At 43.2% G+C, this 16,885-nt stretch overlaps 1 protein-coding gene and 1 pseudogene across 1 annotated transcript in view; both read right to left on the bottom strand.

The window, feature by feature from the left end:
- Positions 1–16,885, bottom strand: part of STRIP2 (striatin interacting protein 2) — a 54,376-nt gene that overhangs the window by 10,723 nt on the left and 26,768 nt on the right. The window contains exons 14-18 of the mRNA XM_025379538.1: positions 14,529–14,603; positions 13,428–13,525; positions 12,831–12,957; positions 10,128–10,228; positions 6,563–6,629 (exon numbers count right to left, since the gene is read on the bottom strand). Of these exons, the coding sequence (XP_025235323.1) occupies positions 6,563–6,629; positions 10,128–10,228; positions 12,831–12,957; positions 13,428–13,525; positions 14,529–14,603 (468 nt within the window). The remainder of the gene's footprint in view (positions 1–6,562; positions 6,630–10,127; positions 10,229–12,830; positions 12,958–13,427; positions 13,526–14,528; positions 14,604–16,885) is intronic.
- LOC112620736 lies at positions 430–656 on the bottom strand (annotated as a pseudogene).

Here is a 16,885-nt window from a genome sequence, read left to right as displayed (position 1 = left end):
TCCCAAGTAACTGGGATTACAGATGCCTGCCACCACACCCAGCTAATTTTCATATTTCGTAATTTTCCCAGCACTTTGGGAGGCCGAGGTGGGTGAATCACAAGGTCAGGAGTTCAAGACCAGCCTGGCCAACATGGTGAAACTCCATCTCTACTAAAAATACAAAAATTAGCCGGGTGTGGTGGCAAGTGCCTGTAATCCCAGTTACTTGGGAAGCTGAAGCAGGAGAATCGCTTGAACCCAGGAGGTGGAGGTTGCAGTGAGCCGAGACCGCGCCACTGCACTCCAGCCTGGCAACAGAGCGAGACTCCGTCTCAAAAAAAAAAAAAAAAAGTCCGATATAAAAATGTACATGACCTAATTTTTACATCATAGTAAAACAGGCTCTTTGGAGAGGGGACATGGATTTCTATGCTGAACAGCCATCATTTATACTTGTTTCAAGGTTTCTAACATGATACTCTTTCATTGTATTACCACTATCCCAATATTGTTCTGTTGCCCACTGGTTGCCATCTCCACACACTCATCTATCACAAGATTCATAAAGGGATCAAATCCCCACAATATTCTTGGACATGTCTGCCACCATTTAATTTCAATGATAACTTCTTGTCTATGAACTTTTTCAACACGGGAGGGTGAGTTTTGCTCATGGTGTCTACATGGGCTCATAGATGCCTTAAGATGGAATGCATGTCCTCTCTCTTGCTCCTGTGGTAGGCTCAGCAGTCTTGCATCTGGCATCACCCACCTCATTAGCCAATCAATTGTCGGCATTTTTTTTCTATTTTAGTCTTTTCTTTACCAACACCATTATAGAATAATTTTCTTATCATATGGGTTTTTGATAAATTACTGCTAGATTAAGGACATAGATCTGGATAGCTTAAAAGAGAGTAATGGTTCTCAAGTGAAATAAGTGGATAAGGAGGAAGGAGAAAAAAAAAATTCAAGATTGTTTGGGAAACTTTAACAAACTACAAGTGCTTCAGTAAGGGGCACTAACATACCTGGATATGTGAGTTTGAAAAATCATCCTGGAGATTCTAATCTCCCCAAGAACCCATTACAGAAATAGTGACCAACAGGAAAATTGATATAATGCTAAAAAATTTTTATCCATGGTCCTTTCTTTGCATAAATAACTCATGGAAAATGGATATATGCCTTATGGTACATTTACAGTATAACTCTGAAATACATGTATGTTTACTCATAAATGCATAGTTTTAAATAACATTGTAGGAATGTACACATAAGTATAGAAAGTAAAAAAGATATCAGTAAAATACATATAAAAATATTTTCCATCCCCCAAAGCATTTCCTTGCACAGCCTACATTTCATACCACTGCTCTCAACAACCATTCAGATGCTAAGCATTGCAAAATACAAGCTGAGTCCACATCCACTGCCTTCTCCAGCAATCTCCTTTCAAAGACCACACTTAACTTCCACATAACATACGTTCACCATCCTTCATTTAAGTTTGGAATTTTATTTCAATTTTTTCCTAGCTTAGTGGATTGAGTATGAATACCAACATTTGGAGATACACAAATTTTTAAACTTCCTGTACCAGGTGGGAGGGGAAACTACTCAGTATATTGGTGAGGATGGCCTATCTATAGCTAATTGTTTTGACAAAATGGGAATACTTCAGAAATTAATATGCCATTAGGTCTACTTTTATTTCATGTTCATCATGCTTTTTAGAGTTTCAAATAAAGTTGAATTGAATTCAGTTCAAATTCAGAAAAGTGAAAAAATATAAATCAAGACTACCTCAGCCCAGCAGTGGCTCAAGCCTATAATCCCAGCACTTTGGGAGGCCAAGGCAGGTAGATCATTTGTGGCCAGGAGTTCAAGACCAGCCTGGCCAACATGGTGAAACCCTGCCTCCACTAAAAAATACAAAAATTAGCTGAGCAGCAATGGCACGCACGCACCTGTAATCCCAGCTACTTGGGAGGTTGAGGCAGGAGAATCGCTTGAACCTGGGAGGCAGAGGCTGTGGTGAGCAGAGATTGTGCCACTGCACTCCAGCCGGGGTGACTGTCTAAAAAAAAAAAAAAAAAAAAGACTACTTCAGCCCAATAGTTCCACTTCTAGGAGTCTAAAGGAAATAATCAAAGATTCACGTGCAGCTGGGCATAGTGGCTTACACCTGTAATCCCAGCACTTTGAGAGGCCAAGGCAGGAGGATCACTGAGCCCAAGAATTTGAGACCAGTCTGGGCAAAATAGGGAGATTCTGTCTCTAGGGAGATTGTATCTCTAAAAAAAATTTTTTTTAAATTTAAAAATTAGCCAAGGGCCGGGCGCGGTGGCTCAAGCCTGTAATCCCAGCACTTTGGGAGGCCGAGACGGGTGGATCACGAGGTCAGGAGATCGAGACCATCCTGGCTAACACGGTGAAACCCCGTCTCTACTAAAAATACAAAAAAACTAGCCGGGTGAGGTGGTGGGCGCCTGTAGTCCCAGCTACTCGGGAGGCTGAGGCAGGAGAATGGCATAAACCTGGGAGACAGAGCTTGCAGTGAGCTGAGATCTGGCCACTGTACTCCAGCCTGGGTGACAGAGCGAGACTCCGTCTCAAAAAATAAATAAATAAAAATAAAAAAATAAAAAATAAAATAAAAATTAGCCAAGCATGGTGGCGTGTGCCTGTAGTCCTAGCTACTTGGGTGGCTGAGGTGGAAGGATCATTTGACCCTGGGAGGTCAAGACTGCAGTGAGCTATGATCACATTACTGCACTCCAGCCTGAGCAACTTCGAGACCCTGTCTCAAAAAAAAAAAAAAAAAAAAGATTCGCATGTAAGGATGTTTGTTTGGGAGTTACACAAGGAAAACATAAATAAATGTCAATGACAGAGAAGAATCTTTTTTGAAACTAAATAGTGGAATATTATGTGTAACTATTAAAAATTATGCCCTGGGCCAGGTGTAGTGGCTCATGCCTGTAATCCCAGCACTCTGGGAGGCTGAGGAGGGCGGATCATGAGATCAGGAGATTGAGACCATCCTGGCTAACACAGTACAACAAAAAATTACTAAAAATACAAAAAATTAGCCAGGTGTAGTGGCATGTGCCTGTAATCCCAGCTACTCGGAAGGCTGAGGCAGAAGAATCGCATGAACCCGGGAGGCAGAGGTTGCAGTGAGCCAAGATGGCGCCACTGCACTCTAGCCTGGCCGACAGAGTGAGACTCCATCTCAAAAATGAATAAATAAAAATAAATAATAAATAATAAAAAAAAAATCAAAACTATGTCCTCAGCTGGGCGTGGTGGCTGACACCTGTAATCCCAGCAATTTGGGAGGCCAAGGAGGGCAGATTGCTTGAGCCCAGGAGTTCAAGATCAGCTTGGGCAAAACAAAGACCCCGTCTCTACAAAAATTACATAAATTAGCCTGGCATGGTGGCATGCCTGTGGTCCCAGCTACACCCAGCTACTTGGGAGGCTGAGGTGGGAGGATCACTTCAGTCCAGGAGCTTGAGGCTGCAGTGGGCTGTGCTTCAGGCCGAGTGCACTGCACTCCAGTTTGAGTGACAAAGCAAGACCTTGCCTTCAAAAAAGGAAGAAAAAAATTGTCCTCTAGAATGTTTAATAAAATGATATTGTGAACATTTAAATTTTGCTGCCAAATGAAACATCTATGTATAAAGTCTTAGTTTTGGCCGGGCGCGGTGGCTCAAGCCTGTAATCCCAGCACTTTGGGAGGCCGAGACGGGTGGATCACGAGGTCAGGAGATTGAGACCATCCTGGCTAACATGGTGAAACCCCGTCTCTACTAAAAAATAACAAAAAACTAGCCGGGCAATGTGGCGGACGCCTGTAGTCCCAGCTACTCGGGAGGCTGAGGCAGGAGAATGGCATGAACCCGGGAGGCGGAGCTTGCAGTGAGCTGAGATCCGGCCACTGCACTCCAGCCTGGGTGACAGAGCGAGACTCCGTCTCAAAAAAAAAAAAAAATAAATAAAATAAATAAATAAATAAATAAATAAATAAATAAAGTCTTAGTTTTGTTAATGTGTTTATATATGAGTGAATATATATATATATATAATTGCAGCAAAATATTAACAGTGGCTATATGTAGGTGACATAAGAGTATTTTTCTTCCTCATACTTTTCTGTTTCTCCAATTTTCTGCAATACATATATTTATTTTAATATCAGAAAAAAAACTTAAAGAAAATCCTATAGCCATTCGTGGTGGCTCACGCTTGAAATCCCAGCACTTTGGGAGGCTGAGGCAGGTGGATCACCTGAGGCCAGGAGTTCGAGATCAGCCTGGCCAACATGATGAAATCCCATCTGTACTAAAAATACAAAAATTAGCTGGGCATGGTGGCACGTGCCTATAGTCCCTGCTACTCGGGAGGCTGAGGCAGCAAAATCACTTGGACTCAGGAGGTGGAGGTTGCAGTGAGCTGAGATCGCACCACTGCATTCCAGCCTGGGTGACAGAACAAGACTCTGTCTCAAAGAAAAGAAAAGAAAATCCTATATATTCAAATAGCCAGTACATTTTCTGTGCTTGCCATTTGTTAAGCCTGAAAAAAAGAGATATATCTTACTCATCTGAACACTAGTCTTTTTCTGAGCATAGAAGTCACAAGTTTAGATAAACCATACTGAGGACCTATGTGGAATAGACTCACCTGTTACTGCAGCCCATGACTGGGTTCATTCAAAATTCAAGCAAAACAAAAAGTCTGTGGTTACTAAATGGAACCACCAGGTGCCACTATTGCTTCACAGAAAGGAATAAAATACTTAGCATGACTATTTTTTAGGAAGAATAAATATACGCTTTCACTCTGGGATAATACTAAAGTCTTCTTAGAAAACATAATAAATTATTATGTTCACTTCATTTCAATAATTTTATGCACATATCCCAAAGGTCAATTGGGAGAGATGTGAAATCGTGGTTCCTATCAATTCCTATATATGAACAAATGGGGTTGGAATTGAAAATAAAGAACACATTATAGGAAGAAATAAATTCAGGCCATAAAAGTTGACTTTATCTTCTGAAACGTCCTACTAATAGCAGAATTTTAATGCTACTGTGTACCACTGTTTCTGTGGAAAACGTATTCTTCATTCCAACTCTGAATGGCAGGGGATGCATGTCTTTCTACCCTGACTTCCACTTTCAACTGGTAGCTATTTAACTTCTCCATCTATAAAATAGTAATACAACCTCATAGAGTAGTTTTAATGATTGAATAGCTACATCTGTGTAGTGTGGGTAAAAAAATTTTTTTAATAAAAAATTTGATAAAAGACTGACTAGCATCATAAATAACATAAAGAAGGTTAGAAGATTTATTACTTCTCTGTAGGAATAAAAAGCTTCCAACTCCTTTGGCTGCTGAGGCCATGTCTAAATAAGACCAGGTAATCTCTCTATCCCAGTGGTAAAAAACGGTGCCAGGTTGGTGTCTCAGGACATGGGTCTTTTGACTCATGTCTAATTCAGGCTCTGTCACCTACGAGGAGTAAACCATGACAAGTCACTGGGCCTTCAGGTTTCTCATCTTCGAAATAAGGGGGTTGGATCAAATGGCTCTTAAGCCCCCTCTTAAGTCCCCTCCAGCCAAGAATCCTATGGTTCTATAAAACTTGTACCACAGAGGTTGTCCTTCTATTTTTGCATAATATACTTTTCTGACTCAACATTTTGCAAGAATTACAATTGGAGGACAAAGGGTTGTAGTAACCATCGGTTACTACATCGGTTAAATGATTCAATCATTTAACATTTATCGAGCTCTTCAATGTACCAGACAAGGTGCTAGACTCTAAGGATATAAAAATGATGATACTATCTCTTCCTTCAAGGATTCTACAGTCAAATTGAGAAACAGACACAAATGCATAATTACAATGCAACAGGCTGGAGGTATGGATTGTGGCATATCTAAGGAGCTGTGGCAATACATGATGAGGTAGGTACCTCATCTTCAGTATGGCTGTTGTTCAGTCAGTTTCATGGAATTGAGAATAACTGTGAGTGACTTTTCTGATTTGCCTAGAGCTGTTTTCAAGATGAGAAACTTTCTGGGCAATCCTTTTGTGGCTATACAGACTTTTGCCTCCGAGAGACTTAGACAAGTATTTTCTCAGGTACACATTGCTAGGTTTATAACCTATATGAAAATAAGAAGTGAACTCCCTGTAGCACAGCAGAAAGAAGACAGATAATTATTTGAGCTAGACCAGAAGAGATTCTCCTGCATTTAGCATAGATATTCACACTCAATTTCAGTCCCATTATGTTTCTAAATTCCCTCTCCTCCTTGGTGTTCTTCACTGGCTGTTTCCTCTTCTCTGAAAAATGCTAGGCTAAGCTTTTCCAGATCTTTCTCAACTGGGTCAGCAACTCTAAACCCCTGCTGCATCTGTGCTCTTGCCAATATACCTTCATTGATCTAAGACTCTCAAACCAGGGCATTAAGGGGTTGGAGAAGAAATGAAAGAGCAAATGCCAACCTGTACCACCTAGCAATTTCAAAGGCTACCAAATCCCCATCTGCTTACCAGACTTTCAGTAGTAAGCTCCGGCAAATCCTGGATGGTGCAGCAAGGGTAATCCAGGACTGAGATGCTGTAAGATGCAGAGATAAGGACAGGCTTTAGGTAAATGGCAACAGCAGGAATTGGCTGTATCTGAAAAGGGCAGGAGTTATTTCTCTCCAGCAGCCCCTATCCAGTTCCCAAATTGCTTAGTGACCTCAGCTGAAACTGAGGGCTCTGGTGCCAGGCAACTCTAGCTCCAGTCTCCTTTCCTATCATGAGAGGAACCAATGAGTTCTTTGAGGCTGGCCCCCATCTGGTAGATGCAAAAGAGAGCAGAAAGAGAGCCTCTTTTCTTAGCACTCCTTGCTTCTTTAAAGGAATACGTAAACTTAAGTGCATTTGTGTTTCTGCATTTAACTGTATGTGTGAATATAACTGCTCCCACAGACATGGTCCAAACCCATTCCACTGGATAACAATCTGAGGATGTGAGGATGAAATGATCCTCCCGTGTCTCTCACCAGCTCTTTCTGAAAGCTGGGAGCTCTGGGGAATGATTACAGAAGCCACTCCTAAAGGAAGCTTGAGACAGGGGCAGCTTCCTATAGAAAGGCTAATCTAGGAACTCAAGAATGATAATAGCTGACAGTGGGGGACTGCAAGTTACAGCTCTGTGGTGAGCCCAGGGAAGCAGGCATGAGTTAGGAGGAGAAATAAGGCATTGCATTATGACAAGGACATAGTTACAAAATAAATGACAGCTCTCTCTTTCCTCTTCTCCCTTCTTCATTGACACAACACAGAATCTGGACTAGCTAATCTCTAATGCTCCTTCTGGTTCTGACATTCCATGAGGTTTTGAACACCAATCTATCTGAACTAGTGCAGTTGGAAATGAATAAAGGATGTTGGTAAAGCAGTGGCTATAAAGACGAGTTCACACTGCTATAATGAACCTGTCTCTACATTTCAAAAGTCAAAATTTCTATACAAGCAAAAGGCAACAATTTATTTGGCCAGAAATGTTTACCTTTGTCCAAGAAACTCAGACAAAGATAACCTGGGGGACCAGGGTAGGAGAGAAGAAGAGTCAGCTTGGGACAGGACTGTGTCAAACTACCTGTAATGTTGTTCATCATCTTGATTTACTCTATCAGATTTTCCCAGGGTTGCCAGTTCTGTACTGCTCCATTAGGATGAACATTCTTGGTTGGCTCATTCACCTATCCACCCACCTCCTACTGACGAAGCCCTATGGCAAAGTAGGTGCTGGCGACCAGGAAATGGGGGTGGGAAATCAAAGATGGATTTGTTCCTTTCTCTTAGTGAACTGAAATCTAGCCTAAGGGGGCATAAAATTAATTTACAAGTATCTAGAACATCTAGATTGTAAGATCCATGAGAAAATTCTGCAATAATGAGTTGTGATCTCCAAGTTCTCAGAGATCATTCAAAAGTAAAACTTACAGTTCATGCATAAGAGGATCATCTTGTTCAGGCCAACCTTAGCAAAAGGTGTAGTCTGTTGCTACCACTCTTCCAACTTCAAATTGAACCAAATGGATATCTATTGAATTGTCTGTCCCCCCCATTCTAGGTCCATGGGTGCAGAAGGAACATTAAGTTTCTGTATACCACTCCCCTAGCCACAGTTGATTTAGGGGTGAACCTAGGGAATCTGGAATAGGGATTGGAGAGTCAATTCAGTCTCTGAGGTGGGGCATGTTCAGCTCATATAGACATATTTCACTATGCGGCCTGAGAAGCAAACAACGCAGTCTGATACATTTGTCAGTGAGAGAGGAAACTGGAGTGGAAATACAGAGGCCTGGTGTCTTACAGATAGAACTGGAAGGCTTTCTGGGCTCCCCACACTACAGACCAACCCTGAGGTCCAGAGCTGCATTGCTGTCCTAGGTTCCTCAAGATGACACACGTCATTTCATTCTTACAAAGTCACTATTCTGCATGAGTCTAGTCCAGCTAGCTTTGGTTACTTTTTTTTTTTTTTTTTTTTTTGAGACGGAGTCTCGCGCTGTCGCCCAGGCTGGAGTGCAGTGGCGCAATCTCGGCTCACTGCAAGCTCCGCCTCCCGGGTTCACGCCATTCTCCTGCCTCAGCCTCCCAAGTAGCTGGGACTACAGGCGCCCACCACCGCGCCCGGCTAATTTTTTGTATTTTTAGTAGAGACGGGGTTTCACTGTGGTCTCGATCTCCTGACCTTGTGATCCGCCCGCCTCGGCCTCCCAAAGTGCTGGGATTACAGGCGTGAGCCACCGCGCCCGGCCGCTTTGGTTACTTTTAACCCAGAGCGTTGACTGATACACAGAGGTGCCTGCTTGCAGCTCTGACCCTGATACAGCCTGACCTGTACTTCATTTTCCCTGGTAACTCAAGTAGCACATCTGAAGTGCCCATTTTAAAGGGGTTAGTGCACAGGTCTCCATATCATTAGGAAAAACCCATCCTCCAATGCTTACCCTCAAGGGACAGTGTTTAAAGCAATCTTGCATATGCTAATATTAACCAATGCTTACAACATTTCTATGATACAGTCAGAAAAGGTATTCTTAAAGATGAAAATACTGTGGTTCAGAGAAACAGTGTCTTGCTTGAGATTACATAACTAGCAAGTGGCAGATCCAGGTCACGAATCCAGGTCTCATGACTTCAGGTTCCATAGGGGGTGTGTGTGTGTGTTTTAAGCTACATATAAGTAGGCTCCTTCTCCATGGTGGAATTTCAGGCAGTACTGACAGACTAGTGTGGCAATATCTCTAGTCACCCCAACTATGAGATTAGCCCTCTTACTTCTACTTTAGGAATTTTGCCTCTGGTAAACTCTACTGATTAACATATTTCCAGTTCTTGTGAAAGTAGAATATTAAGGAACAAGGATCTATTCTGTAATCCCCAAGTCCCTGCTTGGCTGGACGAATGGAAAGCAATTTGTATTCACAGGGAAGCCTGTGTTCTGATCCTGTCTCTGATGCTTACTTCAGGGGTCTCACCAGCTTGTTAATTTTGTTAATATCTCTGAATTTGTTTCCTAATTGGCAAAATGAGAATAAAATGTATAACAACTCTTAGCATTGCTGAGGAGATTAAATAATGAATGCGAAATACCTTATTTTTTTAAACTACAAATTGACGTACCCCAGTAAATTCTATTACGTACCTTCAGTTATAAATTTTGTATAATGCATTACAGTTTACAAAACAGCATAACTGTTCCAATTGCTCCAACTTATGATTTATACTAAAATAAGGCCTGGCCAGATAAGCAAGTTGTTTCACAAAAAACAACCCCTGGATCCACCTGACAGAGCTAAAAATTCATCACTGCCACTTCATTTAAGTCATGACATTTTTCAGTGTTTAAAACTATTAAAATACAAATACCTCCCTAAAGAAGGCAAACCATACACTCCATCAGCTAACACTTCAAGAAAATTAAATTTAACAGTGACAGCTCTAAGACAGGAGGGACTAGGGACACCAGGAAAACTGAAAGGCTCGGAGATGATGTAATTTTCTCAACCACCCCAAAATAGCCCCTTGAAATAAACCTGTCCAGAGTTCATACCTGTTTTTGGCAGTGATGTATGACAAGATATTTTGATTGAAGAACTTCAGGATCAAGGGGATGCAGTTGGCAAATACCAAATGTTGCGATACATATTCAAACTGAATTAAAAATCAAAGCAGAAAGGGCTGCTTATTTGGAGGAGAATGGAAAATATGTTTGAGAAAAAGAGAGGAAGTACAAATCTAATACCCATTCCTGAGAATATCTACTATCTACTATCCACTTGTGTTATCAGTCTTCCTGTCTGGGAAATGGGAAGAATCATCTTCACCCAGCCCATCCTACATGGAGGGGGATAATCTGCAGTATATGTCACAAGCACAAAAAAAAGAAACCAGAAAATAAAATCTCACTCCAAAACATAGAAAGAATTGCTGTGAGATTTGTTCCTAAGCCCAAAAGGAAGGGAAGGCTCCCTGAGGGAGTTGTTTTCCATGCCAAACCTCTGGCTCATAATGTTTCAACTGTGATTGATATAGCAGGGACAGCTGCAGCTTACTCCTGGCATCACTCAGTCAGGATGGTGACAGCACATAATAACCAAATGGACCACTGGGCTCCAACTCCAGTATGTCTGATATACCATATTATCCTTAGTATCTAGAATATCAGTAAGTATACTGGCTGCTTGGAGTATGGGGTGAGGGGGAAAAGAATATTAGTAAATATTTTAATGAATGAATGAACAAGAGCCCTTCAGCCAACAGATACTGCATTGAGAAGTCTAAGGTGTCTTTGATAGGCTAAATACCAGAATGTGGAGACTCCATTCTGCTCTCCCAAATCCAGATGTGGTTTGTATACAGGACAACCTAGTGGGGCAAGTTGCCATAAGAGCAGTGTCATGGGGGTTATGTTACCCATGACACACTAAGGAGCGTCAAACACAGTTTATCTCCAGATCCAGAACCTAGTATTCTAGTATAGAAATGGGGTTGAGAAAGCAGAGAACTGTGATGTTTTAAATCCTCAGCTCTCTGATCGCCAACAAGTAGCCAAGCAGCAAGCTAAGCTGCCTTATGGCCCTGGGTATGTAGTTAGAGCAGTGGAGTCAGCTTATGCCAAGACCACTTCCCTCTTCTGTTCAATATTTTCTCCCTGGAAAGTTATTTATTTTATTCGTAAAATCCAGGGTATTTTCCAAAGCCCCAGACAAAAGAGCCAACACATATCCAGTATCATCTGATGGAAAACTTTTTTCAGTTTGAGATGTGCCTGTGGCCCTGTCAGGATTCACTGACACACACTGGCAAGGCCCATCAAGCCATCCACCTGTCTGGCTGTGAATCCACACGCTTCCCACCAAGAAAAGCAGAAGTAAACATACATCCACAGTTCTCTGTTCTCTTTTCACTAGAAACACTATCTCCTACCTACCCCTACTCCTCCCAGCCCTGCTGCTGCTCAGCAAACACTGGCAAAAGTGGGAGCACTCAGGGCAACCAAACACACCCAATGATGTCTTCGAATGCATGAAAGTGGAAATACTCTGGTTGATAAGGCCATGGACATAGACCCTGCAGAAGCCTCTCTGTACTCTGAGGACCTGCTTTTCTACCAGCAAGCTTGATTCTGACTTCATAGGAGGAAAATGGGGTAGAGCCTCTGGGCAAGAATGAGAAGCATTCCTCTTTTCTCCATGGTCTCCTCACAGACAGCATCCATTTGCTGTCCCCATCTTGTCCCTATATCTTGGCAATGCCCATGAAACCAAGTCCAATCTCCTTAGCATAGCAAACAATGTTTTATGGGAAAGCAGCTTCTTAACTTTTCTTAGCTTTGATTTCGTCATCTATAAAAGAGGTATTAAATAAGACTACTTCATAGGGTGTAGAGAATTAAATGAGGACCTAGACAAGCTTAACAGGGTGCTAGGCACAGGATAGGTGCTCAGTAATTGTGTGCTAGCATATAGATTATGATATGCTCCCTGCCGATTCCTCCAGCTTCATGTGTCACCAGACCACGCCCATCTTTCCCCACCCCAGGCAGAACTCCAGCAACATTTAATAACGGTTTTTAAAGGTACTATGCTCTGTCTCTTCCCCCTCTGGAGTTTTGCATATCAGCTTTTTTGCTTGAAATGCCTCCTGTCCTCCTTCCCTAACAATTCCCATATCCTGGCTAACATCTGTTTTTTTAGGACTGAGGTTAGAAGTCATTTCTTCTCCATCTCAAGGTGGATTAGGTGTTTCCATAGCAACCAGTGCTTATCGGTATCAGCACACTTATCTCTCTATAATTGGCTACTTATGTATCTGTATCCTTTATAAGATTTCAAGGCCTTGAAGAGCCAGAACTGTGCCTTATTCTCAGAATTATATCTCAAATGTTGGAAAAGTGCTTCACATATAGAAAACTATGGTCAATATACCTTCCCCCCCATTTTTGTGAAATGCTTACATTCTCTCTTGCATTGTTTTAAAAACTGGCTGGGCATATTCCTGAGAAGCTAGAGATTCCTACCCACAACCCTGGGATAACTTACAAGGGACACAGACATCTGCACCTTTCTAGGACAGTTCCCACTCCATAACCCTATCCCAAACTCATGCAGTGGGTGTCTGGATTCCCTGAGGGAGAACAAAGAAAAGGCTGGAAGATGCTCATCAGAACTAAAAGGGCCCTCGCACCCTTCCTTTGAGAGATCGGGCCTGGGAAACACCCAAGACCTGTGGAGAAGTGCTCCTAGCTGCTCACCTGGTAAATATGGTTGAGTTTGAAGTGTTTGAGGAGTAGCAGAAGCAGGGTAGAGATACTCTTTACAATAATCTCCTTGTGCCTGTTCACATCGATGCCCAGCTTCATGCTCTGGAGAACAGTGATGCTACAATGGCGAGAGAAGGTATTAGCGCAGAAAGTGGCCTTAAAGGGAGCCCTGCAGGGATCCAGGTATTTGGGTGTGATATAATATACACAAGAGAGCCAGAACTTGGGAAACTTGAACTTCTGTGCCAGGGAAACCTCCAGAGTTCCCACTTATGAGCCTGTCTGAAGAAATGCTCCATTGAGTTCTTTGTTTCTATCTCTCTTTTGGCAAGCTCATCCCTTGGCAATGTTCACCCAAATACCTGGGCAGCCAGTCGCTGACACTGGTGTCACCCTCCAGATCCTGAGTTTTGAGCTAAAAAGAGCAAAGCAGAAAGCCCTGAAGGGGGAAGGGAGTACTGGTGGGCAGAGAGGAGGAGATCTCTTTGGAGACAATCTCTGTAAGTGTTAACAAGGTGAGTGGGGACTAGAGAGAGCCTGCAGACAAGACAGCTAGTATCCAGCAGCTGCCCCCGTTGAAGCACTCACGGCATCTCCTCAGGTAGGACATCTGCCAGGATATTGATAGAGTCTGTCTTAGCCTTGGAGGTGGGAGCTGCAGCCAGCAGAATCTTAAGCAGAGCGATCTGGGAAGTAGAAATAAAGAAATTCACCACTGTCAAATCCACTCAGCAAGGGAGTGATTCTTCTGCACCCTAACTGCCCTATAAAAAGTGTTTTAAAGCCATTCTCCAAGTTCTTCCCTCAATGACCATATCTCCCCAGCGTCCAGAAGAGCAAACAGGTGCCCAGTCCTGAGAGGCCTGCCTGTGAGGCTAAGGAGAAAGCCAGAGGGAGCGCATTGGCTGTTCTGCTTCAAGACTGTTCTTTCCAGGGCCTGGCATGGTGGCTGATGCCTGTAATCCCAGCACTTTTGGAGGCCAAGACAGGCAGATCACTTGAGGTCGAAAGTTCAAGATCAGCCTGGCCAACATGGTAAAACCCCGTCTCTACTAAAAATACAAAAATTAGCTGGTGTGGTGGCGCATGCCTGTAATCCCAGCTATTCGGGAGGCTAAGGCAGGAGAATCACTTGATCCTGGGAGGTGGAGGTTGCAGTGGGCCGAGATCGCACCACTGCACTCCAGTCTGGGCGACAGAGTGAGACTCCACTTAAAAAAAAAAAAGACTGTTCTTTTCAAAGGGGAGGATGGAAGGAACAGAGTGAGAGGGACAGTGTGTAGAAATAAGGTAGGAGGCATAAGCCCAACTTCTCCCACTCTTTTCTTTCCTCTAACCCGAACCATTGGTATCTTCCCCACTCCCAGCCTGAGGCTATCTAGTACATGACAGACCACAGCAGATCTCAGAGGGACTACAGTACTTATCTCGGAGGAGGGTGGGTCCCCAGTGTATCCTGTAGAGACCCCAACTTATTCCCCACCCTTCCCAAAGAAGGACTAGGGAGAACAGCACCATCAGAGGAGCACTGAGGAAAGCTCAGAATTTTCACGTGTCAGAGAATGCCTTGCCAAAGGCACAAAGGCTCAGAAAACAAGTTCAAGTGTTGGACAGGTCCGCTTGAAATGGTTTTTAGCTGTCTGTTCCTTGTAGCAGAGAAGGGCAGCTCTGGCCTAACCATCTCCTTACCATATACTGAGGGAGGCTGTACAGCATTCCCTGGTAGAGGATTTCACATGGCGTCTCTGGTACCACCTCTTCCCCCTATGGCAAGAAATACATGGTTTGCCAATACCACTTTCCAGGTGACCAAAGGCTTTATTTTCTTGGTTGTGAGGAGTGACCTGAAAAGAGCACTAAGCTGGGAGTCAGATCTAGGTTTCTACCCTAGCTGTGTTAATGACTCACTGTATGACCTTGGATAAGTCACATTCCTTCTCTGAGTCCTAGTTTTCTCTTCAATAGGACCATCAGGTTGGCCTGGATGACCTCTCAGGACCTGGGAAACTGGAACAGATGCTACAGAAGCACTTCCTATAGTGTTGATCTGAGGCTGAGAACTCTAGAACATTCTGTAACACTTATAGGCAGTGTTAAAGGCCATAGAACTGACTGAGATAACCCAGGGAGGGTTAATAGTGAGGCTCAATAGTGAGGGTTTAAAAGGAAGTTGGGTAACATATGGCCTGGTGAAACAGGAAGGAATATCAGCAAAGAAGCTTTTAAGTGGATGGAAATGATTTTCTTCCCCTCTTCATTCACCCCTACATCACTTTCTCCTTTCTGACCAGCCCCCTCATATACAACTATCTCTGTCCTATTGATGACATTAACTAAGCCTTTTATCAGAGTGAGGAGGCTGGGGCCTCAGGGACCCAATAGGCTGCTCAGGCCACTGTCATCTTTGACCAATGCAGTTTCCTTCCTCCTACAGGGTCTCTCTATTACAGGGCAAGGGTTCACTGCTATGAGACCCTGAGCCAGGGAAGAATAACCAGCCTCCTTCTGTCCCACACAGCTCATCTGCTGCTTAAATGGATGTAAGTCCTAAATGGACATTCAGCGGAGCCTGGCAATCCTGGCATGTTTGCCTTCCTGCTCTCCAAAAGGCCGATTTCAAACCATCTTCCCTCTCCTCAAACCAACTCCTTTGCCCACCATGCCTAAACAGTTGCTGATCCTGCCTCACGCTTCATGGAGAAAACAGAAGCACTCAGACAGGCACACACTCATCTTCTGAACACCACATCTACAAAGAGTCTTATTCCTTCCTTCTTAACATGAAGGATGAACCACCTGTGCTCGAACAAAGGCCAGTCTCCTACTTGTGCTCAGGATCCCACACCCATTTGCTTTGTTGAATGCCTCAGTCCTGCAATTATCCCCTCTTGGATCATTTATTTTAGGACAAAAAAAATGTTCTAGTATCTCTCAGCTATAAAACATCCTCCCCTTGACCTCACATTCTCCTTCAGCTACCATCCACTTTCTCTCCTCTTCACAAAACTTTTATATCATCTACCTCCTTTTTTGACATTCCCTTCAATACATACCAATTAGGCTTTCAGTCCCACTACTTCACTTAGAGTTGCTCTTATCAAGGTCATTATCTTCATGTTGCCAAATCCAATGGGCACCTTGGTTCTTACCATAATGCCACTTATTAGTAGCATTTTACCCAGCAGATCACTCCTTTTTTCTTGAAAGACTTTCTTAGCTTTTATGATATCATAATCTCCTGGATTTCCAGCCACTTCACTGTCTTTCGTACTCTTCTGGCTCCTTTCCTGACACATGCCCACCTCAACATACTGGTGTGCCCCAGGACTTTGTCCTGCCTTCCATTCTCTTCTGTCTCTACTCCCTCCCTGGGTTATCTCAGTCAGTTCTATGGCCTTTAACACTGCCTATTAAGTGTTACAAACAACTTCCAAATTTATTTCTCAAAGTCAGCCCTCTCCCTAGAATTTTAGACTTGTATTTCCAATTGCCTGCAGCTCCACATGGGTATCTAATGGGCATCTAAAACTTAGTATGACCAAAACAGAACTCTTGATATTCCCCCCACATCCTGGCAAATGGTACTTATTCTTGATTCCTTTCTTTGCCTCTCTAACCACATCTAAATGCACTGCAAGTCTTGTCAGCTACATCTCCAAATCCAGGTCGGCATCATCTCTCACCTTGACTATTTCAAGGGTTTCCTAACTAATCTCCCTGGAGTGGGTCTACACTTTTCTGGTCCAATCTTTACACAGAAGCTAATGTTTTTAGAAACATAAATCAGATCATATCACTCCCCTGCTTAAAATCTCCAAAGGCTTCCTTCCCTTTGACTGTGAGTCTACTTCAAGCTCTCTACTTTTGCTTACAGGCCCTTGGCAAAGTGGCCTTAGGCCACCTCTCTGACTCTATCTGTAGGATCCCGGCCCTCGGCCCTGTGTTCTAGCCACAACAGCCTTCTTTCACTACCTCTGACACTCTAAACCTGCTTTCCCCTTGCTAAGGCTGTTCTCTCTGTTTGGAATGCTCTTTCCTCTGATGTT

This window comes from Theropithecus gelada, chromosome 3 (assembly GCF_003255815.1).
Source record: "Theropithecus gelada isolate Dixy chromosome 3, Tgel_1.0, whole genome shotgun sequence".
Classification (NCBI taxonomy): domain Eukaryota; kingdom Metazoa; phylum Chordata; class Mammalia; order Primates; family Cercopithecidae; genus Theropithecus; species Theropithecus gelada.
Note: the sequence above shows the minus strand (reverse complement) of the source record. Positions and strands in the feature narration are given on the sequence as shown.